At 46.0% G+C, this 24,929-nt stretch overlaps 2 protein-coding genes across 3 annotated transcripts in view; one reads left to right on the top strand and one right to left on the bottom strand.

Annotated features, from left to right (window-relative positions):
* The window catches only part of LOC115114213 (dipeptidyl peptidase 9-like), a 30,953-nt gene extending 17,086 nt beyond the window's left edge, over window positions 1-13,867 (top strand). For both annotated transcript variants that reach the window (XM_029642281.2, XM_029642280.2), the window contains exons 9-21: window positions 1,031-1,092; window positions 1,259-1,359; window positions 3,153-3,330; window positions 4,454-4,613; window positions 4,955-5,034; window positions 5,413-5,565; window positions 6,767-6,902; window positions 8,362-8,507; window positions 8,924-9,070; window positions 9,525-9,677; window positions 10,730-10,872; window positions 11,530-11,641; window positions 12,250-13,867. In XM_029642281.2, coding sequence (XP_029498141.2) covers window positions 1,031-1,092; window positions 1,259-1,359; window positions 3,153-3,330; window positions 4,454-4,613; window positions 4,955-5,034; window positions 5,413-5,565; window positions 6,767-6,902; window positions 8,362-8,507; window positions 8,924-9,070; window positions 9,525-9,677; window positions 10,730-10,872; window positions 11,530-11,641; window positions 12,250-12,342 — 1,664 coding nt within the window. In that variant the 3' untranslated portion in view covers window positions 12,343-13,867. The remainder of the gene's footprint in view (window positions 1-1,030; window positions 1,093-1,258; window positions 1,360-3,152; window positions 3,331-4,453; window positions 4,614-4,954; window positions 5,035-5,412; window positions 5,566-6,766; window positions 6,903-8,361; window positions 8,508-8,923; window positions 9,071-9,524; window positions 9,678-10,729; window positions 10,873-11,529; window positions 11,642-12,249) is intronic.
* Window positions 13,868-16,951: 3,084 nt separating this feature from the next.
* On the bottom strand, window positions 16,952-24,692 carry angptl4 (angiopoietin-like 4). Its single transcript, XM_029642279.2, has 7 exons — window positions 24,034-24,692; window positions 22,923-23,033; window positions 22,741-22,831; window positions 19,499-19,612; window positions 19,149-19,244; window positions 18,400-18,678; window positions 16,952-18,259 (listed from the first exon to the last, which is right to left on the bottom strand). Exons 1-7 carry the CDS (start codon window positions 24,544-24,546, stop codon window positions 18,075-18,077), a joined length of 1,389 nt encoding a protein of 462 aa, XP_029498139.1. The 5' UTR covers window positions 24,547-24,692; the 3' UTR covers window positions 16,952-18,074.
* Window positions 24,693-24,929: the final 237 nt, after the last annotated feature.

Genomic DNA, 24,929 nt, shown 5'->3' with positions numbered 1-24,929 from the left:
CTTCCCCCTGGTGCAGGTTGAGCCCCTCCCCCTGGTGCAGGTTGAGCCCCTCCCCCTGGTGCAGGTTGAGCCCCTCCCCCTGGTGCAGGTTGAGCCCCTCCCCCCCTGGTACAGGTTGAGCCCCTCCCCTGGTACAGGTTGAGCCCCTCCCCCTGGTGCAGGTTGAGCCCCTCCCCCTGGTGCAGGTTGAGCCCCTCCCCCTGGTGCAGGTTGAGCCCCTCCCCCCTGGTGCAGGTTGAGCCCCTCCCCCCCTGAGCCCCCCCCCTGGTGCAGGTTGAGCCCCTCCCCCTGGTGCAGGTTGAGCCCCTCCCCCTGGTGCAGGTTGCCTGGTGCAGGTTGAGCCCCTCCCCTGGTGCAGGTTGAGCCCCTCCCCCCTGGTGCAGGTTGAGCCCCTCCCCCCCGGCGCAGGTTGAGCCCCCCCCCTGGCGCAGGTTGAGCCCCCTCCCCCCCTGGTGCAGGTTGAGCCCCTCCCCCTGGTGCAGGTTGAGTCCCCCCCCGGCGCAGGTTGAGCCCCCCCTGGCGCAGGTTGAGCCCCTCCCCCCTGGCGCAGGTTGAGCCCCCCTGGCGCAGGTTGCAGGAGCCCCCCCAGGTTGGCGCAGGTTGAGCCCCCCCCCCGGCGCAGGTTGAGCACCTGAGCCCCCCCCCTGGCGCAGGTTGAGCCCCTCCCCCCCTGGTGCAGGGCGCAGGTTGAGCCCCTGAGCCCCCCGGCGCCCCCTGGCGCAGGTTGAGCCCCTCCCCCCTGGCGCAGGTTGAGCCCCTGAGCCCCCCCCTGGCGCAGGTTGAGCCCCTCCCCCTGGCGCAGGTTGAGCCCCCCCCCGCGCAGGTTGAGTCCCCCCACCCCGGCGCAGGTTGAGCCCCTCCCCGGTGCAGATTGAGGCCCCTGGCGCAGGTTGAGGCCTACTCATGTAGAATTGTACATTGTGTGTATGTAGTAACACACATTAGTAATGACCTAATCAAATCATTTCAAGAGTAGAGCTCCTGAGTTTTCTTTTCTCTATCTATAATCTGAATGTTTCTATTTTTCTAGGCAGTAAAAATCCACAAACCACCCTCAAACTGGCAGAGATAAAGACTAACAACCAAGGCAAAGTAAGTTGCCTACTTTCAACTTCTCTCTTTCATTCTCTTATTTCTCTCTCTGCTCCCTGCATTGTTTATGAGCAGACTAATTACGTCTCTGTCTGTCCGTCTCTCCGTCCGTCTCTCCGTCCGTCTCTCCGTCCTTCTCTGTTCCTGTCTTTCTGTCTGTCTCCAGATCATGAGCATCCAAGACAAGGAGCTGGTTCTCCCCTTCACCACCCTATTCCCCGGTGCGGAGTACATCGCCCGGGCAGGATGGACAAGTGACGGCAAATAGTGAGTGTTACGGCATAATGTTTCCCCAGGGAACGCATTAGTCTCTGTTTCTTTGTGGGCTTATATTGGTTAGAGATGGGGGATGTGCAACTGATTCCCAACTGGATGAAAGCTACTAGAGTTGTGTAGGTGTTAGTTGACTAGTTTAATCAGTTGTGTTAGTGTTGAGCTCAAACACATGCCTGTACACCAGGGATCATCATCTAGATTCAGCCGCGGGACGATATCTTCTTGAGCGGATGGTCAGGGGGGCCGGAACATAATTACAAATCATTTGTCGACTGCAAATTTGTCCGCAGGAAGCCCAAACAGATATAATGTTTGAGTGTGTCAAGAAATGCAACACTGCTGGGTTTTTCACGCTCAACAGTTTTCCTGAGTGTATCAAGAATGGTCCACCACCCTAAGGACATCCAGCCAACTTGACAAAACTGTGGGAAGCATTGGAGCCAGCATACCTGTGGAACACTTTCGACACCTTGTAGAGTCCGTGCCCACGACAATTTGAGGCTGTTCTGAGGGAAAAAGGGGGTGCAACTTGATATTAGGAAGGTGTTCCTCAGGTTTTTTCTCTCTCTATTATGCGTGGGAACAGATTTTCAAAATTGAAATAACTTGGATCTTATTTGCTGGTGTTTTTTACAGTCTTATGTCCAACAATAAAACATTTAGTAAAAAATAAAGAAATATACATTATATTTGTACATGATGTATCATGAAAGAAATTTGGCGATTGATAAATTGGGTATGTAAAGTCATTTCCCGTGAATATATCATTATTTTCTCTCCATCAATCAGCTGTGCTAATGGAGGTGCCTACTACCATTACTCTTATGCAGGATATGACTGCATTGTTCCAGTAGACATATACACTATATATACAAAAGTATGTGGACAGCCCTTCAAATGAGTGGATTCGGCTATTTCAGCCACACCCCTTGCTGACAGGTGTATAAAATTGAGCACACCGCCATGCAATCTCTACAGGCATTGAGAGTAGAATGGCCTTAATGAAGAGCTCAGTGACTTTCAACATGGCACCATCATAGGGTGCCACATTTCCAACAAGTCAGTTCGTCAAATTTCTGCCCTGCTAGAGCTACCCCGGTCAACTGTAAGTGCTGTTATTGTGAAGTTGAACCGTCTAGGAGCAACAACGGCTCAGCCATAAGTGGTAGGCCACACAAGCTCACAGAATGAGACCGCCGACTGCTGAAGCGCGTAGAGCATACAAATCATCAGTCCTCGGTTGCACCACTCACTACCGAGTTTCAAACTGCTTCTGGAAGCAACGTCAGTACAAGAACTGTTAGTCGGGAGCTTCATGAAATGGGTTTTCATGGCCGAGCAGCCGCACACAAGCCTAAGATCACCATGCACAATGCCAAGCGTTGGCAGGAGTGGTGTAAAGCTCACCGCCATTGGACTCTGGAGCAGTGGAAACACGTTCTCTGGAGTGATGAATCACACTTCACCATCTGTCAGTCCAACGGATGAAAACTCTAGCTTCCCCAATAGTGTAAAGTTTGGTGGAGGAGGAATAATTATCTGGGGCTGATTTTCATGGTTTGGACTAGGCCCCTTAGTTCCCAGTTCCATATTTATTTTTTGTTCAGAAAACTTTTTTTGGGGGGGGGGCTCCTGAATGGCGCCGTGGTCTAAGTGCTAGAGGCTAGAGTCACTACAGACCCGGGTTCGATCCCGGAGGACGCATGGCTCAAATTTGCTTTTGCCTGGTGTACTGTATAGGATCCAGTCAGTGAGGTAAAGTGTCTCTCTGTCTCCCTCTTCAGTGGTTGGGCCGTGCTGCTGGACCGCAGTCAGAAGAGACTCCAGCTGGTCCTGCTTCCCCCGGCCCTCTTCATCCCCATCACAGACGACCCGGCCCAGAGACAGGAGAGCCTGGAGGCCGTGCCCGAGGACGTCCACCCTTACATTGTCTATGAGGAGACCACCGACATCTGGATCAATGTGAGAGAGAGTTTCTGGGGATGGCACTTCTTAAGAGGCTGGGCACATCTCAGTTGTTGTTTTGAGCATGAACAGGGAAAGTAAACATTTTGTTATGATGGAACGTGAATAAGGTTTGGTAATGGAGGGGCCCCTCAATTTAACCCGTTTTGTACTATATGAGAGAATTGTAGCTACCAGATTATGTGGTTAGTATTATGTGTACCATGAATCATAAGACTCTAGATTTGGTTATCCGTGCTCTTTCAAAAATAAAGGTTTGACGCTTGTTGGGAACTACTCTTGGAACATTTGCCTATTGACTTTGATTATTGAATTGACAGTTGGCAGGTAGCCTAGTGGTTAAAAGCATTGGGCCAGTAACCGAAAGGTCGATGGTTCGAATCCCGATCAGACTTGGTGAAAAATCTGTCAGTGTGCCCTTGAGCAAAACACTTAACTCTAATTGCTCCTGTAAGTCGCTCTGGATAAGAGTGTTTGTTAAAATGACTAAAAAGTTACATGTAAAACAGTCACTATATATTGAGGGTGTATGTTGACATATACACTGATTGTACAAAGCATTAGGAACACCCCCTTTTGCCCTCAGAACAGTCTCAATTTGTCAGGGCATGGACTCTACAAGGTGTCGAAAGCGTTCCACAGGGATGCTGGCCCATTTTGACTCCAATACTTCCCACAGTTGTGTCAAGTTGGCTGGATGTCCTTTAGGTGGTGGACCATTTTTCATAAACACAGGAAACTGTGGCACGTGAAAAACCCAGCAGCGTTGCAGTTCTTGACACACTCAAACCAGTGCGCCTGGTACCTACCACGTTCAAAGGCACTTAAATAGTTTGTCTTGCCCATTCACCCTCTGAATGTCACACAAACACAGTCCATTTATCAATTGTCTCAAGGCTTAAAAATCCTTCTTTAACCTGTCTCCTCCCCTTCACCGATTTGAAGTGGATTTAACAAGTGACGTCAATAAGGGATCAGAGCTTTCACCTGGATTCACCTGGTCAGTTTGTGTCATGGAAAGAGCGGGTGTCCCTAATGTTTTGTACACTCAGTGTATATTTGCAAGGAAGAGTTGGGCCACGACAAACGAATAACAGCCATGATTTTCTGTTGCCTCCAGGTTCATGATATTTTCTATCCGTTCGTTCAAACGTCCGAGGACGACTTCTCCTTCATATGGGTGAATGAATCCAAAACGGGCTTCAGCCATCTGTACAAAATCACGTCAACTTTGCGACCAGGCTGCTACCAATGGTCAGGAAACTACACACATACAGAGGGTGAGTCATTAGACTGAAGAACCTTTAACAACGTCAAATTGCCTTGAGTCTCAGATCAGTTTTTTCCGTCTTGCCAATGTCATTGCTGTCATCGCCATGTCACAGCACAAACAGATCCAGGACTCTGGCTTAGTCCTTCCTTCCTCGGGCTAATCACCGATCTGTATGTGTCGCCGGTTTAAGTGAATGGCGAGATCTTGAAGGCAAATAGGATGTGACCTCGAAATATCTGCGGTCGCCATCCAGGGGGGTGTCAGATTGCCGCACTGTCGGTCAAGTAATGCTAATGAAGGACGTCAAAACAGCATCTCAAATCTCGATGGTCTCTTCCTCCTCTGCAGGAGACTTTAAATGTGCAATCAAGGAGGAGGTGACTCTGACCAGTGGAGAGTGGGAGGTGTTGGCCAGGCATGGCTCCAAGGTAGTAACTTCAGTTCATCAGATTAAAGCCCTTCTTGTCGCTGTGTTTTTATAATCTGATGTGTTGAATATGTTTATAATGGATTTGTGTGTGTGTGTGCCCACGCTATTTTACAGTTATAATGTACTTTGCCGTCAAAATAAATCTCAGGACCTCTTTCTCTCTCTCTCTCCTTCTCTCTCTTTCTCTTCTCTCTCATCGCTCTCTTCGCTCATACTTTCTTCTCTCTCTCTCTCTCTCTCTCTCTCTCTTTATTTCTCTCTTCTCTCTCTCTTTCTCTCTCCTCTTCTTCTCTTCTCTCTTCTCTCTTCTCTCTCTCTTTCACTCTGTATCTCTCTCTTTCACTCTGTATCTCTCTGTCTCCCTCTGTCCCTGTAGATCTGGGTGAATGAGGCCTCTAAGCTGGTGTACTTCCAGGGCACTAGAGACACTCCCCTGGAGCACCACCTCTATGTGGTCAGCTATCAGTCCCCTGGCGACGTGGTCAGACTCACCAAGCCTGGCTTCTCCCACAGCTGCTCCATAAGTAAGGTACGGACGCGACAAAATATGATTTAGCTAACGTTAGCATTACCCTTAGCCCTTTCTCTAATAACGCAGGGTAGGGAGTATACGTTTACTCTTTGGGACTGAGCTAACAGTAGTAGGCTAGCTCAGCATTTAGATTTTTGTAACGCTTATGGGCTGCCTGGCTTTCGGTGCTATTTGTAAACCTTTGTGTGCCTAGCCCCCCTCTGGCACCCCTGTAATTACAACTCTCACCGCAAAATGCATTCTTGAAACCGAGCTACAGGTTTTGGTGGAATAGAGCCCTCTGTCGCCTGGCATTGCATTCACTAGCCATCTTGCCAAACAACACCGCTGCAGTAGGTAATACTGTCAAAACACTGCAACAACCCTGACCTCTGACACACTGCACTTAATCAACCTCTACCCACGCTTCATCAGATCATGCCACACAAGAACCTTAGGGAGGGACAGCTGTGATTCCTTCCCTATGAGAAGCCTGGTTACACCATGGAGCGTTGTGGAACTGCTCATGTCATACGGTGTAACCATCTGGTCATTCTGTGTGTGTGTGTGTGTGTGTCTGTCTGTGTGTGTCATAGAGAGACATCGAGAGGATATTGATGGACGTTGCTACAATGTAAGGGATTTGCCCTGGCTGTGAACAGATTGGGCCGAGTAGACAATGCTGTGTCGTGGCCTGTTGTGTGGGCATCTGGACCCATGTTGAAATACACAGGGAGTTGGTTCTGACGCTGCTGGTCTTAGATCAGTTGTGTGATTTGTTTCAGGTGTGCCTCTAACGTTATAAGATGAGCAGCAAAGCTGGCTTGAAATCAGGGCCCAGTGACGTTCAGTCTCCGATGTGATGATAAGAAGATTAATTCACTGCCACTCATCTCTTCTGTCTCCTTCTCTCTCTCCTTCTTATCACTGTATCTCCCCTCTTCTTCTGTCTTTCACTGTATCCCTCCTCTCCGCATGCTCTGTCGCTATTCTTTACTCTCTCTCCCATCCCGCTTTCTCTCTCTCTCTCTCTTTCTCGCTTTATCTCTCTCTCTCCCATCCCGCTTTCTCTCTCTCTTTCTCTCTCTCCCATCCCTCTCTCTCTCTCTCTTTCTCTCTCTCTCTCCCATCCCCCCCTCTCTCTCTCTCTCCCATTCTGCTTTCTCTCTCTCTCTCTCTCTCCCATCCCGCTTTCTCTCTCTCTCTCTTCTCTCGGCAGAACTTTGACATGTTTGTCAGCCACTACTGTAACGTAAGCACTCCCCCCTGTGTCCACGTCTACAAGCTGACCGCCTCAGAGGGAGACCCTCTCCACATGGTGCCTGAGTTCTGGGCCAGCATGATGGAAGCCCCAGGTAAGGGTGACCGGATGAGAGGGTTTAGGCCTCGTTCCAATAATGATTAATCAACATCATTCCTTCCTGAGTGCTGGGCCAGCATGATGGAAGCCCCAGGTTAGGAAGAGAGGGGTTAGGCCTCATTCCATTACCTCATCATGCATTTATGTTATAGTGCATTCGGGAAGGTATTCAGACCTCTTGACTTTTTCCACGTTGTTATGTTACAGCCAATTCTAAAATGGATTAAATATTTTTTCCCCTTCATCAATCTACACACTATCCCATAATGACAAAGAAAAAAACAGGTTTTAAAATTTGTTTGCAAATGTATAAAAAAAAAAAAAAACAGAAATATCACATTTACATAAGTATTCAGAACCTTTACTCAGTACTTTGTTGAAGCACCTTTGGCAGCGATTACAGCCTTGAGTTTTCTTGGGTATGACGCTACAAGCTTGGCACACCTGTATTTAGGGAGTTGATCTCATTCTCCTCTGCAGATCTTCCCAAGCTCTGTCAGGTTAGATGGGGAGCATTGCTGTAAAGGATTACTTTATCCTATCCTAGGTATTCCTTAAAGAGGTGGGGTTTCAGGTGTCTCCGGAAGGTGGTGATTGACTCCGCTGTCCTGGCGTCGTGAGGGAGTTTGTTCCACCATTGGGGGGCCAGAGCAGCGAACAGTTTTGACTGGGCTGAGCGGGAACTGGACTTCCTCAGTGGTAGGGAGGCGAGCAGGCCAGAGGTGGATGAACGCAGTGCCCTTGTTTGGGTGTAGGGCCTGATCAGAGCCTGGAGGTACTGAGGTGCCGTTCCCCTCACAGCTCCGTAGGCAAGCACCATGGTCTTGTAGCGGATGCGAGCTTCAACTGGAAGCCAGTGGAGAGAGCGGAGGAGCGGGGTGACGTGAGAGAACTTGGGAAGGTTGAACACCAGACGGGCTGCGGCGTTCTGGATGAGTTGTAGGGGTTTAATGGCACAGGCAGGGAGCCCAGCCAACAGCGAGTTGCAGTAATCCAGACGGGAGATGACAAGTGCCTGGATTAGGACCTGCGCCGCTTCCTGTGTGAGGCAGGGTCGTACTCTGCGGATGTTGTAGAGCATGAACCTACAGGAACGGGCCACCGCCTTGATGTTAGTTGAGAACGACAGGGTGTTGTCCAGGATCACGCCAAGGTTCTTAGCGCTCTGGGAGGAGGACACGATGGAGTTGTCAACCGTGATGGCGAGATCATGGAACGGGCAGTCCTTCCCCGGGAGGAAGAGCAGCTCCGTCTTGCCGAGGTTCAGCTTGAGGTGGTGATCCGTCATCCACACTGATATGTCTGCCATTCCTCAGCTATATACTAAAACGAGTAGCAGGGCTGTCGTTTTGCTGCAAAACTAATCCCAGATTGCAGTTTTTAAGCTAGGTGGGCAATTTTATGTCAGTCAATTATTGATGTCATCAGTACTTATTTCGCTGTGTGTATTTCAGGTTGCCCAGGAGACTACAAATCTCCGGAGATCTTTGACTTCCCAGGAAAGTCGGGCTTCCAGCTCTACGGAATGGTGTACAAGCCTCACAACCTCCAGCCTGGCAAGAAGCATCCCACAGTCCTCTTTGTCTATGGCGGCCCACAGGTTTGTGGCTTCTCTCAGACATACCATTTTTCTTGTATGTCTGATTCCTGATAGAAATCCAGTCAGACCTGTGAGCACCGACGAGGTAGGAACTAGGGAAGGAGCCAGGGACTAAAATGGAACTGGTCCTTTATGACCTGTTTGTAACTAGCAATAATAGTGAATGCTTTCCTGTTTAACCCAGGAAATAGCCATTCCAAGCTCTGTCACCTTGCTTTTCACATACAGTAGCAAGACGTGTACAAGGCTGAAGTCCCGTGTTCACGATAGGGCTGACCCAAACCTCACTGCGCTTGCTAAGATATATTTTCTTTTTGAGTGATCTTTTCCAGCATGGTTCAGGCCGGCCTTAGTGAGGCTCAGCTCTGCTAGGTTTGTCTCAGTGGTGTGAAAATGGGACCTGTGTGTATCCACAGGTCCAATTGGTGAATAACTCCTTCAAGGGGATGAAATACCTGCGCCTCAACACCCTGGCCTCCCTGGGATATGCTGTGGTGGTCATCGACGGGAGGGGCTCCTGTCAGAGGGGCCTGGAGTTTGAAGGGGCTCTGAAAAACAAAATGGTAGGATTGGTTTTCGAAAACAACTATTTCCCTTCCAACCCGTATCTTGCTTTTTGTTTATAAATTGTTTCAATACAAATGGTTCCGTCTTTTTGTAGTTAAGCGTTAAGGCGCCCGTGTTCAACTTTAGACATAGGAATGGCAAATTTGCACCTTGCCAACCAAGGCTGTTCCGGCTGTGCGTGTTCATTAAAGCACATGTGTGCAGCATATACCGTATGCTGGCTTCCTTTTATTTATTAATATTACTTCATACTATTTATTCATTGGGCAGCGCCGGCGTGACTATTTGGAATGTGCACTTCATATCTCTCACACAGCTTTCATCCAGACTATGAATCCTTTTGTGAATTTTAGAACCATGTTCATTCTACCCAAGCCATCTGGGCATGTGGATCTATCGGTGTGACTAACGCCCTTCTCTCTCTCTCGCTCTCACTCTGTGTGTTACCAGGGCCAGGTGGAGATCGAGGACCAGGTGGAGGGGCTGCAGTACGTGTCGGAGAGGTTCAACTTTGTGGACCTGAGTCGCGTGGCCATCCACGGCTGGTCCTACGGCGGCTTCCTCTCCCTCATGGGCCTCATCCAGAGGCCCAACGTCTTCAAGGTGAGACGCGCCACAGTTAAAGGCACCACTCCCGAGACAATAGAATACTAGAATCTCTAGATCTTTACTGGGCTGAGGTTCATTCCACAAAGTGTCATTACCTTCCCTCTACTATTTCCTTCTCCTTAAAATCAGAGTGGGCTGGATTGATTGAACCATAGATGGAATAGGTTTGATTTGATACATCTGTTCTGGATAGATGTAGTTTCTCTGTTTGTCCTCATGGTGTCGCTGTGGGTTTACACGTCATTCTACACTGCAGTTCTCATCAGTAGTCTTAGCTCATGGTGCCTGTTCTTAGTGGTACTGCTCTACATATCACTGTGGCGAAGATCAACAAGAGTATATCTCTCTCACCACCACTTCAGGGGTAATAGGGGGCCTATTCAGCTTCTTGTCAATATGTACATTACTGCTTGACAGAAATCGTGCTTCGACCTGTCGTTTTGCGCTAACCACTAATGCTGGAAATTAGCGCAAACTGAAGTGTGACGTTTTGTTTCAATGTGTCAATGTCTTAATTGTGTCTTTCCCAATGGAGGCTGTGGAGGGAGAAATAGCAGGACAGGCTATAAAATTTAAAAAAAAGTCCCCTTCATCAATCTACACAATCTCACTATTATTGCTAGGTCATAAAGGACCAGTTCCATTTTAGTCCCTGGCTCCTTCCCTATAATGACAAAGAAAACCCTTGACTTTTTCCACGTTGTTACGTTACAGCCCCATTCTAAAATGGATGAGATAATATTTTCCCCTTCATCAATCTACACAATGACACATAAAAAAACGGGTTTTAAAATGTGTTTGCAAATGTATTTAAAAAAAAGAAAAGAAGCAGAAATATGACATTTACATAAGTATTCAGACCCTTTACTCTGTACTTTGTTGAAGCACATTTTGGCAGTGATTACAGCCTCAAGTCTTCTTGGGTGTGACGCTACAAGGCTTGGCACACCTGTATCTGGGGAGTTTCTGTGCTGTCCCTAACTGAAAATAAATAAACAAGTCAAATAAATGAGAGAAAAAAATGGCAAAGTTGTTGTTCCTTTCAGGTGGCCATAGCGGGTGCCCCGGTGACCGTGTGGATGGCGTACGACACGGGCTACACGGAGCGCTACATGGATACTCCTGAGAACAACCCGCAGGGCTACGAGGAGGGCTCCGTGGCTTTGCACGTGGACAAGCTGCCCAGCGAGTCAGTCCCAGTTTACTGCACTCTACAATTCAACGAATCTAAGAAATAAGAATAGCTTACTTATCTATATATATATATATACTGTAGATAACACTTTTGTGGTCTGGGTATAATGGTAGGCCCTCGAGGTCAGATGTAGGTGTTGTAACATGATCGCACAATTCTGTTTTACTTTCCATTTTGTTCATCATTGTTGGTTAAAAACGGGCATGGGTTTTGAGCGAAAAATGTCTCGGCTCAAATTTCAAGGACAGATGGGATGTTATTGAGTTTCACCATTGACATTTCTACAGGGGTGCAACTTTGGTTTTAGAAGTGGGGGACACACACATATATTTTTTTATCTATTCGGATAAACACTCCAAACAGCCTCCCCGACTGCTCGGAGGCGTCCGCATGGTCCTAAAGCACACCATTGCCTCATTGTTTAAAAAAAAAGAAGAGTCACATTCCAATGATAAAACTGCAGGGGACAAAAATGCAATTTCAGAATGTGGGGGGGCATGTCCCCCTCGTGCCCAGTGAAAGTTGCATACCCTGTATACATCTGTATACATTTTAAAAACCCAGGATATACTTACTATTGTATAGTATAAATTTAAATGTCCATTTTATGTCCATTTCCATCCCTTTGAAACCCTCTCCTTGTCCTAACAGGCCAAACCGCTTGCTGATTCTACACGGATTCCTCGACGAGAATGTGCACTTTTTCCACACCAACTTCCTGGTGTCACAAATAATCCGCGCTGGGAAGCCATATCAGCTACAGGCTAGTATTTGACTTTTTCTACAATTTATTAATGCGTTTTTCACATTTCTAGAATCAGCGTTAATGGCAGGTTATGGATAATGTATAGCCACTGGGCCATAGGCATAGCAGCTTCTGCTGGATATAATCTTAATCACTTGGGTTGACGTAATGACAATGCGATAACACAGTGCAGCTGTCAAATTGGACAGATTTGCTTAAAATACTGTAGGGCCTCAGTGTTGGAATGCAACAGTTGGGTAACTACTGTGCATCAACTATCTCTACGCTACCCATATTATTTTCTCCCTAACATTGTTGCACAATTAGAGAAAATACTGCTACAGTCTCTTCCATGTGCTGTCAAAGTGGGGCCCAGAAACATACACTGGTATGCGCCTATATAGCATGAAGCCAATGTCTTAATTTATGACTAAACTGTCACTTAAAAATGAAAGCCAGCAGACCAGAAAGTTGGGCCTCTTTATTAGTGTACAGCTTCTTGGTATGAATGGGTTTCAGGGAATATTTTCAGAACATTGCAGATTGTAGGTAGCTGGAGTCACATGTGCTGTACAGTATGTACTGAAGCAGGAATTAGTGGTTGATTTTCCTCTGTTGTTTTGCAGGTCTACCCCAACGAGCGACACAGTATTCGCTGCCCAGAGTCAGGAGAACACTATGAGATCATGCTGCTGCACTTTCTACAACAATACCTCTGAAACCGGGGTGAACCTCCCCCCTCCCCCCGATAACCCCTCAACCTTGGCATAGAGACCTCGCACTCTGCAGCCACGCCCATCCACCCCACATTTACCGTGAACTGGAGATCTCACTCCATTATGCCTCCACCTCTCTTTCTCTGTTGCCTGCTCTTTCCCTCTCTTTCTCTGTTGCTAGCTCTCTCCCTCTCTTTCTCTGTTGCTAGCTCTCTCCCTCTCTTTCTCTGTTGCTAGCTCTCTCCCTCTCTTTCTCTGTTGCCTGCTCTCTCCCTCTCTTTCTCTGTTGCCTGCTCTCTCCCTCTCTTTCTCTGTTGCCTGCTCTCTCCCTCTCTTTCTCTGTTGCCTGCTCTCTCCCTCTCTTTCTCTGTTGCCTGCTCTCTCCCTCTCTTTCTCTGTTGCCTGCTCTCTCCCTCTCTTTCTCTGTTGCCTGCTCTCTCTCTCTCTTTCTCTGTTGCTAGCTCTCTCCCTCTCTTTCTCTGTTGCTAGCTCTCTCCCTCTCTTTCTCTGTTGCCTGCTCTCTCCCTCTCTTTCTGTTGCCTGCTCTCTCCCTCTCTTTCTCTGTTGCTAGCTCTCTCCCTCTCTTTCTCTGTTGCTAGCTCTCTCCCTCTCTTTCTCTGTTGCCAGCTCTCTCCCTCTCTTTCTCTGTTGCTAGCTCTCTCCCTCTCTTTCTCTGTTGCTAGCTCTCTCCCTCTCTTTCTCTGTTGCCTGCTCTCTCCCTCTCTTTCTCTGTTGCCTGCTCTCTCCCTCTCTTTCTCTGTTGCTAGCTCTCTCCCTCTCTTTCTCTGTTGCCTGCTCTCTCTCTCTCTCTCTCTCTCGCTCTCCCATTCTTCCTTTCTCTCGCCCCTACATTAGGGTGGGGGGTAGGGTTAGGTTACCTAAGGTGATCCAAGGCAGTGTTATCAAGTTTCACTGTGGAATGAAAGGAGGACAACATTATCTGGAGGCTGAGCCGCAATCACTCTCCCTTGTTTTCCTCTTCACTGGAACCATGATTGTTTTGCCAAATGTTTTTCTTTTTCCTACATTTTATTCACTCAAGTCAGTAGTAGGAGTGGGGTTCCTCAAACAGGAAATGGAATATAGACAGACAGACAGACAGGCAGAGAGAAAGAATATAGCTATAATACATACTGTGAGTTTAAGCATTGGATGTGGTGTGTAATGTCTAGCGGAAGAGACCCTGCCTCTACTTGCATTCATCAACTATTTTAAGTGTGTATTGTTAAAATAAAATATTTGTATGGATTCTTATTATTTTATAATGAGCGTCAAACGAAGTCCCTCATTGATATAAAGTCATTTTTGCGCCCTTTCTCTAATCTCGCCTCGCATTACATTGCTCAAGGTGTCGGCTTGCCCTCTGAAGATACAATATTTGCCAAAGTACTTCTGACTTCTGATCATGCTGTTATTTTCTTTTTTTACTCCAATAACGATGCAAGTGTGAGCAGCCGAGTCTTAAACAGCTTTTTACCACCTGAATAAAATTTATACATGACGATGAATAAATGTATAATGAAATCTCCGCTCTTTGTTGTTATTTCATTTGTCCTAGATGAACATGAACAAAGATAGATGGATGGATGGATGGATAGATATATAGACACGCTTCTGCTTCAATGTGTCATATTGTACATGATAACAAGCGTGAGTGTCAATGGTCAACTACGATGTGATTGATATCTTAAACACAGTGAAACTACGCTCCATCTCAGGGCTATTCATCTTTCCACGTGAGCAGGTATTCTCCTCTTTGACCCTCCTAGTTTGTTGCAGAGCGGGAAAGACATCTCCCTTTGGAACAGCAAAGCACCTTTTAATCATTGAGTACTCATGCATCCACCTTCCCTTTGGGAGGGGGACAGTTGCCATGGCCGCCAGGGATCGACGCTTGCATTTTTATAGATGAGCTTGCTGGGAGCGAGAGCGCTTGAACGTGATTGACGCTGCAGATGCCTTGATGTTACTGAGTAGACTGCAGTCCATGTGGACCACCGCATGAAGCTTTGGTAGCCATTTTGAGCACCTGTTTCAGAGGGTGAGACGTTCAACTGCAGCTCGAAATAGTTTATGAGTGAATGGATAGTCAAAGTAACGGTTTACCCTTTGGCTACCTTTTTATTGATGACAACGACAACATATTTGATTTGTCATCCTCTATGAAAAATGCATCTCAAGAGTTTTTCTTTTCCATGTGTGCATGATCCCTACCGGACAGTGAATTTTGACTCTTGAAAGTCAGAATAATAGCCTGATTGTCACAGAAAGAAAATGACCAATTGGCTAGAGTCACATCGGCACCCAGGCAGAATGCCGTTTGTTCTGCCCTTCGAGGCAGAACTGCCCTCAGAACAAGATTGAGTAAGGAAAACTCCACCTGAGCTAGCATTTGATCGAGGTCAATAACGAACAGTGGGACATTGGGCATTGGATGCCCCTTCCTGTCATTCACTCTCTCTGAAGGTGTTAGAACGCACATTAGCCGTAAAGCCTAACACCTGACCAGATTTATCAGAGGTGTGAGACATTGAAGTTGACGGAAGGAAGCCTCTGGACATAGCTTGTTTTAAGATGACTTAGCTGTTAATTCTGGGAGAATACAAGAGGTCCACGTGCATGGTGCTTCTAAGACACTATGCACGGATACTGTTAACACGTGTCTCTGTCTCAACCCTAGCCTGCCTAGGGAAAGTTGTTTTCTTTCCCTCAGGTATTCCATCCAGATTTTATGAGTGGCTGCAATTTAAGGCGAATTGGTGAAATATTATGTTTCCTTACTGTGGTGGAAAAATGGGAGTTGCAAGCCAAGAGCTTCACTGCTTTTACGATGATGGAATGGCTTCAGTACTGCAGTCTTGATCAAATGCAATATTATCAAGCCTGGTAATATGCAAATAAATCATTGAAATTGAGGCAAAAAAAAAAACAAAACCCATATTGATTTGATAATAAGCACGTTTGAACTCGGCTCTGTGTCAGCTCAATTTCAATCAATACCGCTAATTGGAGGAACCCTTACTCAGCCTCACTTTGTAAAAGCAAACATACCTTGACACAGCAGCCCGTCCCTGTTCAGCACTATGACACGTTTGTCTCTGTAGTTTGTTTGTGGGGAATCTTCACATTGGGAACCATTTGCTAGTAGAGATGGGGGATGCAGCTGGTAGAGTTAGGGCCTGTCTCTTGGCTGTGGGGCGCAGCGCAAGGCAAGCTTAAGCACGGCCAGGACATTCCTCTATCACCTGCCAGGCAGTATGCAAAGATCTGATTAACCCTCTGTGTGTGAATGGGATGGATTAGTTAGCTAGTCTGCTTATCCATTTTCCAATCAAGTATCTCATGCTGACCTACCATCTGTGTTGGATGGAGTTTTAAGACTACGTTCACCTGACTGTTTTCGAGTTGGCTACCCTAGTCTGCGGGAGGTACCGCAGCGGGTCCACGATCTTACTTATTTCTTTGAGGAAAATATTTTGGGGAATTTATGTGAAAAATGATCATTTTTATGAATTCCGCTAGCTACAGTAGAATACCATTTTGGATACCATTTATGAAGGAAGTTAGGGTTGTTTTAACTAGCATTGGCACAATTGGAAGTCTAAAGGAACAGTTTAGCACGCTAGCTGTTCCTGTTCATCCGTCTAGATTTTTAAAATTTATTTAACCTTTAACTAGGCAAGTCAGATAAGAACAAATTCTTATTGACGGCCTAACCCTCCCCTAACCCGGACGACGATGGTCCAATTGTGCGGCACCCTATGGGACTCCCGATCACAGCCAGTTGTGATACAGCCTGGGATCAAACCAGGGTCTGTAGAGACGCCTCTACCACTGAGACGCAGTGCCTTAGATCGCTGCACCATTCGGGAGCCTATTTAAATGGCGTCATTGCCAACATCTCGAAATCCCTTAATATGGAGGAACTTGCAGTCATTGGAGCTGATTACTGGGTTTTTTTTCTTTATAGAAAAGTCTTAGGTGGGCAATTTCAGTGTCAACTTAAACAACCAAAACCAGATAGAATGCTTGCAGAAAAGATATTGAACTATACATATTTTAAAAATAATACCATCTTTGAGAACTAAAAAATTAAAAAGGGAGAATCGAGCATGCCCATTGATTTTGATATGTTTGAGCAGAGGCACACAGCGTTAGCCATTGCAAAATGCATAAATTGCAGGAAATCAGCAACATTTTCTCTCAGCTCAGTGGAAATATGTGTAGAATTGCAGAAAATGTGCTTTACAACAGCAAAATCTCTCCCCTGGCAAGATACCTTTTTTATAAACTGAAAGTATGAAAACTGTCTTCCAAATCTATTCATTTCAAAATGTTTTACTTCTACTTGACATTTATCATTCACCTGATGAGAAGTCAAGACATGACTTTTTATTTTTTGCTAACATATGATGGGGTCCCTGGGCAAGAAAAGTTTGAAAACCCCTAGTTTTCAAGTTGGCTACCATATTCATTTGACTGTTTTTGGGTTAGCTACGGATGTTCATTTGAAGTTGTCTGACATATTACTTCATTCTGACTGCATACTTGGCTCACTTCTGGTTTTGTATTTACAGCTGCAGCAGTGTGTTTGATCAGAGCTCAGACAATATTGGTTCTTTAAATCATTTTTATTGACTCCTATTGAAGCCAAAAATCAGTTTATTTTCTTTAAAAGAAAAACAACAATTTTACAACTGACAAACATAAAATAGACTATATAAATTACAAACAGACAATACCAGAAATATATAAAGATTCTTTAAAGCTTTTAAATAAAAAAGGGAAAAAAACTCAAAGTCATCGACAAAGAACACTAGAGAATGTGACAACGGGTTGCAGTGAAGGTTCATCATACAGAAAGAAACGACTCTGGTCATTTTAAATGCAGTCAATATGACTGAGGAATAAAACGTCTCCACTAGAACACAACAGTGGAGCAGGAGCTTACTTTGATTCAAAATAAAACTGCAGGAAAATAAAAAAAATAAAAAAATAAAAAGTGACTTTGTACAAAAGGCTGGAATTGTGCTTTGCTCCATAGAGGAACAGGCAAATGTAGACAAAGAAACCATTATTGTTTAAAAATTCTTAACACACTTTCTGTAATCCTAGTTTACATTGATTATTTATTTACATAATGCCTTTGAATAGCTAATGCCATTACGTTCATGTGGAAAACAACTAATTGTTTCAGTCACCATTTTGGTCCATACAATCGGATTAATAAACTCCACAGTTGCCCCACTTGTACAACTGCAGTGGAGGGCAGTGTTCATGCTGACAACACCGTATTCTAGCTAGATGTCACTGCTCAACATCTGGGTGGAGCGCTTGCATTTAAAAACATCTGTCAGATGAGTCTCCACATGTAGAAAATGCGTTGTTTCTTGGAACACAGAACACATGTTGGCACTCGCCTCATTCTGTGCCATTCATTTCCACTAAGGCTGATGCACATGTACTTCTTCACTTCTTAAAACAGACATTTCTGCATTGTTCGGTTGTGTCTGTAGCTGAGAAACTTGAAGACTTTCGAAAAACAAAGCTTTGGAAACAGGGAGCCCATTCAACTATGAGTTCATTTTGGCTTTTATGATGGCCTTGGCTCTGTTGGAAGCCTAAGTGGGCGAGGCCTGGGATGAGCAGGTCGCTAACCTAACTCGTCGGCCAACCGCCTCTAAAGGTGTTTCAGTTTAAGAAGAGAAAAGTCGGAAGATTGCTGGGTCTCTTCCCTACGACTTGTTCTCGATCGCGATGGGTGCGATCATCATGACGGTGGTCTTCAGGGGATAGTATCGGCCACGCCAGGTCTTCCAGAAAACCCCCTGCTTCCTCTGATGCCTCTGTTTGGGAGGAGGGCTCATGAAGTAGCGCCCGTTCAGGTTGGAGCGTCCGCAGTTGCTGAACCACCAGCCACCTGGGGAAAGAGCGCAAACATCTAGTTAGATTGGCATTGGTGCTACATTCCAAATTTGAGTTACTGAGAGATACATCTTGAGACCTCAAGATCAAATTCGGACAAAAAGTTACTTTGAACTTGGATAAAGAGGAGCGTACCAGAGAGGTGTTTGGCGCAGTTGGTGTCGCTCTTCTGGTCATTGTCTTGGTCGCGGGTGGAGAAGGGCAGGCCGGAGGCTTCGGTGGCCAGGGAGCTCTCCAGGTTTCCGATGGAGGTCTCCTGGATGTGGAGGGCGTAGTGGCTCTCCTCCCCGCCCAGACGGATGGGGTACTGGACCGTCTCAGAATCATCCATCCAGTCGGAAAACTTGACCTTGAGGGTGTAGTCCATGTCTTTGGCCACGGCGTGCATCTTCTCAAGACCAAGCCAGAACTCACCTAGTGAGAGAGAGATTCAAAAAGAAAGGGTTCAGACCTAAGCAGTGGCTGTGGCAGCGTGTGCAAAGTCTGCCTACATGTGTCTTCGTTAATTTAAAAGATCTGATCGTAATGAGGCCGGTAATCACTTAATGGAATTTAAAAAGGAATAGAACATGCGATTTGGTCACTCCGGGCACCTAAAGCCACCAGTGTCATTAAAGCTGCAGATTAGATGGTTGTTTGTGCCAAACCTGCCATATCAAGATCCACCTGATCTCTCGATCTTGACATCTACAATCCTGCATTAGTGTTAGTATCAATACTTGCTAATCAAACTGAACTGGGAGGTTTTCGGATCAAGAGCGCTGCGCTGTACTGTTCTATGCTGTGGCTACAGGTGGTACTGTCCGAACCTCGGCGTGACCTCGCTAGCTAGCACCAGTGGAATTTAGTGAGGGAGATGAGAAAAGATAAGAGGATTTATTTACCACTCAGACTGCCAAAGCCGCTCTGGTAGGCCAGCCATAGCTGGTCAAAGTCAACTGAGCCATTCTGGCGCCTCTGGATCACAGTCCAGCCACCTTCTGGAAAGAGGAAGAGTAGTTGGATTAGTCTTGACCATGAGCAATTTACCACAGCCAATTGTCATACATGTAGTGATACAATGTGTTTAAAAACTACGCTACAGGGAAACCTTATACGGTGACTTGTCCCCTATAGGGGCTTCTGAGCTATCATTTTGCCTGAAGATAAAGATTGGTTGTTGGACTAGTTAACGATTGCTAGTTAAGCCCTGTAAATAGAACACAAGGGTATAACCCTGGCTAATGCCACTTACCGGCTGTCATTTCGCAGCAGACTTCAAAGGATTGGTAGTTTAATGGCTGAATGGTGTACACGCCACTGGCCGTCTCACCTTTCAGGAACAGCTCATGGCAATCGGAGGCCATCTCTGAAAGAACAAAAATACAACATGGTTCACAGTTTGTCCACACCGTATCTCAAATAGTTAGTATCAGTGCACGTCGTCAATGTCCGTGTCCTAACAGTGCTTTGGCCTTTCCTCTACACTGGAACAAATATAAATCAACATAAAAATACATTCTAAATGATTAATTCAACTAGAAAATAAAAACTCTGGGCACTGTTTTCTACTGAGAGACTTCACACTTGTATGGACATTATTGGAGAACATGGTCTACCTTTCACTTAATAACTAGGTCAGATGTTCAGGAATCAGGATCCACCTGGTTTCCCTATCTGGGATCCAGTGGAGGAGCATAAAGAGGACGGGTGCATTGTAATGGCTGAAATGGAGTTAAAGGAACGGAGTCAAACATTTTTTATTTTAGTATGCTACTAGGCAAGTCAGTTAAGAACACATTCTTATTTAAAATGACAGCCTACACGTGTAGGCCGTCATTGGAATCAAACATGTGGTTTCCATACCGTTTGATACGGTTTCATTTATGCCATTTCAACCATTACAATGAGCCCCTCCTCCTATAGGTCCTCCCACCAGCCTCCACTGCTGGGATCCCTATCATTGACTTCTCTATTGTAGCTCTCTGGGTATATGAATGCTTGCGAAAAAGAAGGGGCCTTATCGTGAAGTGTGTTAATCAATAGTTGGATACCCTAACACAGAAAGAGTTAATGTGTTGTGCCCTAGTCTGAACTGGGGGGGGGGGGGGGGGGCAGCTCCTTGCTTAGTAGTAAACATGACCTTTCTCCCAGTTCCCAAGCAAACTTCCACCTCAGCTGCCTGGCAACTCGCATTCCTCTACCCCCTTCTGTCCTCCCCCTCCCCTCCTGTTTGTCACACCTCCCTCACATGCACAGCAGCCAGTCAGTGACAGAAGTGCATGGCCACTGCATGCAAAGGGAATGCTCAGAGAGTGCTAGGAGCATGCTGTCGCTATATGGGATAGAGACAGCGTCAACAAAAGGCCTGGGGAGCCCATTGGATGTAATGTGCCTGATAAGGCATGAGTTAGTGCACAGCACAACCTTAAGTGTTTTCCAGAAAATAGTTCACGTTTATATGATGCTGACTTGAGAGATACTGCACATGTTTATCCGCTATGATGCTCTTTGTCTGCACCAATCGCCTAAACTATGATTCAAGATTGAAATTGGGACCAATCAATCAATATCGGTTTGACTTGGTTGATATTTGTTTTCAAGTACAAACATGAGTGCCGACCACGGGACCGCAACACATCCCTCTTCTGGAATGACCCTTCTAGGCGAGGCATGAGCTCTATTGGTTAGCGATGGGTAGTTGTAATTTGCCTTGCGTTCAGAGGGGTTCTCCTCAACTTTGGCACAGTTGCATTCATCTAGGCCTGAAGAGGCGGGGGTCTACGGGGATGGAGGAGGGGAGAAGGTGGACAGCTGGCTTCTCTGACAGATCTGGGGGAACGGTTGGACATTCCTGAGGGATGGGCGATTATTTGTTTTATGGGAAGGAGTACAAAGTGGAGAGCTGGAAGGATGGAGCAAGGCAGTCCGTGTCATCAAAAACAACAAATGATGTGTGTGCAAAGTTCACCAGACAAAATTAGACCACCTCCATTTTCTGTTATGACTTTTTTTCTGGCTCTGGCCCAGAGGACCTAATCTGAAGAACATAGCATACTAGATTTTGAAATTCACCCCTCCCCGAGCTCTGTCAGATCTGTAATCCCTCAGTGATCGGGGTCTATTGTGACCCTGAGATAACACTGTCCGAGACTGCTGAACTCTCCCTCAATGGAAGTGCAGCCAGAGGACTTGTTTCTTTTATAACATTCCTAAAAATCCTGCTGTCAGAACTTGCTGTGAGAGGACTCATTGTGTTCGCCTGAGCGACTGCATCTCCAAGCTCCGGGTTCACTTTTCAACTACTTCATTTAGTGGCTATCAGACAGTGGGAAATATTTTGATATAACCACGAATGATGTTGCTTGTGATTGAGAGAGAGCGATACATTACTTGTTTTTAACAGGGAATATATTGAAATTGTATAACAATGGTACTTTCTTCTTCAATTAACTCGAGTCGGTCAATCGCAGATCTGACCAACATCCATGAAGTGGCATGGTTTGCATAGGGATCATTCAGAGGGATTATAAACTCTTCTAATTTCCTATTGATTCATTCATATCCCTTCATGCTGGATTTTTAGTGTGACCACCCCTCTGAGGACTAAACAGGAACTTGCCACGAGTTAGCCCTAAATCCTTGTTCCATTGCCAGAAACCATGAGCCAACTCTATACCGCCCTGATGAAAGCCCACGTGATGAGTAGGCCGCTGTAGTACATTTCAGATGGGAACAGCTGCCTGACGTAGGGTGTACTGTAGGTGGAGGAGCTCATGATCACTTTTACAAGTACTGCACTGCAGTATTGAGTAAGACGGGGAGTAGCCTCACTTAATGTACACTTCCTGACTGTGAATACATGCTATTTTCTGTGAACCTAATGAAAAACACCCAATGGGCACAGATGTCAGTTCATTTGTTTTGAGTCGTCAACTAACATTAATTCAACATGAAATCAACCAAATAATCATTGGATTTAGGTTAAAATTTGGGTGACAAAAATACAAAATGTCACTATGTTGATTACTTTTTGCAAATCCAATCAGTTTTCCACATTGATTCAACGTCATCACATCACATTTTTTGTTGTTGAATTTACATGGAAAAATGTCCCTAATGTCGCGTTCAAAACAACTGGGAAATCAGACATCTCCGAATTATGGCTTCAGTGCGTTCAAGACAACTGGAAACTTGCGAAAAAACAAGCTCCGACTGGGATTCATCAGATTGGGATTCCATCAGACAAGTAATCAATCATCTGTGCACAATTTCTCGTGAGCTTTGGGCAGTAAAATGCGTGCATACAATAATCTGATGATTAAAGCTAATAAGCCTATACTTCAAGTAATGTAGGAACAACTCCAGTTAAAGTTGACGTTTTAAGCATCTTACTGTCCCTAAGCAGATGGCATGGGACGGGAGGTCAGTGTTTGTCTGGGTGTCTTAAAAGTAAATTGAGTCAACGGATTCGACAGGAAGCTTGGTTTTACTTACCGATGGGTGAGTCGCGCTGCTCAATGCTACCATTGTGAACGGCCTCCTCTGGTTTACGCCTGAATGCTGGTCTCTCTTTTGTTAGCTGAATCTGAGGGAGCAAGAAAACAAAGCTTTAAATAATTCATACAAAACAATCGCATAAATCATGATACATTTTAAAATGGACTTGTGTTCCACACCTGGTTTTGCAGGGTTCTGATGCGCACGTTCTGCTTGTCAAGTTTATCTTGCTGGAGTCGGATTCTGTTGACCAGGTCATCAATACGTTTATTCTGAGCTTCCAGCATCCACTGAAAGAAAACAGAAAGGGTACCCTGTAAGTCTTTCTCCTGTGACGTAATTGTAAGTAGCCTAGGTTACTTATAACATGACTAGCCCACATTGACCTACTAGACTATATCCAGAAAACACAACTCATATCCTTCGGAGCACATGTCCAAAATCAACGCTGGTATTTGTATTTTCCAACCGGGTGGTTTGGTTACATAACTCGGGGTTTTCCATCCCTCCCACCAAAATGGCCATAACAATAAATTATTTCGAGTTCAGGTGCTATTGCAGCTGTAAACCATTTATAAAATCAAGCGTGACATTTTCCTAAATTGGACCATGTTCCAAATATCACGGTTTTAAAATTAGGCGTGCAGTTCCTTTTGTCTGGCAAGATTTTGCGTTCTCTCTCTGCACATAGTCCAAGCTCTTCAGCACAATAGTAACACACCCACTGGCGTGCCTTCTGTACAGTCCCAGTGACTCAAGGGTTTGCTGGAGATCTTTCTTTACTGTAATCTGAATATCTTTGGGTCAATGGAAATAACGCCAGACCATATGTTCTTGTCCATCAAAGTGCATCACACGGCCCCCCTCCACTTGTTTTTCTGAAGATGGGTAGTGGTAGCGAATAGGCAATTTGTCAAACTATTATGCAGGACTGATGTATATTACTAGTAACTTACTGTATTAAGCATGACTTGATGTTAATCAATTCATCTATTTTTCTGTGATGTTTTGTCATGTAGCACAGTGAATGAATAGGCCAGGCTGTTTACTGTAAAAAAATAATAATTGGTAATGCCTTCATACAATTGAAATGATTGGATACAATGGCAACTGCAGAGAAGTAAGCTTACAGAAGGGGGAGATATGCAGCAAATCAGCTCAGTCTGTCTTGTCAGTAGTAACTTTCTCAGGTCGTTTGCTCTCCTTTCACATCAAATGCGCAATTTGTATTATAGCTTTTTCAAACAGAAAAACAAAGTATCCCCAAATAGTCTTGGATTCCCACCTTACCTGAATGATGCGGGCATCGCTGTAGTTGCCTGCATTCATGTCGGGCAGCCCCTCTCCCTGCAGCATGCCATCCACCTTCTCCTCCAGCTTGTTCATCCGCTCATCCACCCTCTTCCTCTCCTGCTGCATCTCCTCTGTCCTCTCCCTCAGCTCGGCCGTCACGTTGAGTACCTGGACTTCCCTGTCCTCCAGCCCCCGGGCCCGGGCCTTCAGTGCATCGCCCTCCGCCTGCAGCCTCTGACCCTCCTTGCCCAGGTCGGCCACGGTACCGTTGAAGGCCTTCAGCTTGGCAGTGATATCCCTCATCTGGCCCTTGGTCTTGTCCACATGCTCCTTGAGCCCCTGACCCAGCTGGAGCAGGCCGTGGGCGATCACGTTCACATCGTCCCACGCCGCATATTGCACCCTCTTCTCCTTCCCGCCAGCGGCCAAGCCTCCTCTCCTCTCGAAGGGGTTGCCGGTGGCCATCAGAATGACCAGGCACAGAGTCACAGTTACTAGTGTTGTCTTCATTGTCGCTTGCTTTCCTTTGTTTGTTAGTTCGTTGACTCGGTTTCTTTGGTTGGTTTTATCCTCCGGTGGTTTGCAGAGGCACGCAAAGTGTGCACCCTTCCCTTTCCAGTTGGTTACTAGATCTCAAGCTCCTACTTCTCTGTGAGGAGCACTTCAGTTTTATACTTTCAGAGCCCTTCAACTCCAGCCAGCTGGCTGATCTGATTGGCTGGCTGAGCAGAGGGGGGAGATCTGCTCTCTGGTTTCTTCCCCACTCTTGTCTAGAGGAGGACTGGGAGGGGAGCACATGATGTAACAATGAAGCTGGTTTCCATCAGTACCCTTAGAATACAGTAAAGAATTGAGATTTTCGGGCAAACCCTTGCACATTGCTGTATGATAAA

Source organism: Oncorhynchus nerka, unplaced genomic scaffold (genome assembly GCF_034236695.1).
Source record: "Oncorhynchus nerka isolate Pitt River unplaced genomic scaffold, Oner_Uvic_2.0 unplaced_scaffold_4___fragment_2___debris, whole genome shotgun sequence".
Taxonomy (NCBI): Eukaryota; Metazoa; Chordata; class Actinopteri; order Salmoniformes; family Salmonidae; genus Oncorhynchus; species Oncorhynchus nerka.
This window is presented reverse-complemented; position numbering and strand designations above follow the sequence as displayed.

Coding starts and splice junctions, on each gene's coding strand:
- angptl4 (XM_029642279.2), bottom strand. CDS start 24,546: ATGAAGACAACACTAGTAACTGTGACTCTGTGCCTGGTCATTCTGATG. Junction 19,613..22,740: donor GCAGCGCGACTCACCCATCG/GTAAGTAAAACC, acceptor TTGTTCTTTCAG/AGATGGCCTCCGATTGCCAT. Junction 18,260..18,399: donor CTGCGCCAAACACCTCTCTG/GTACGCTCCTCT, acceptor CTCTTTCCCCAG/GTGGCTGGTGGTTCAGCAAC.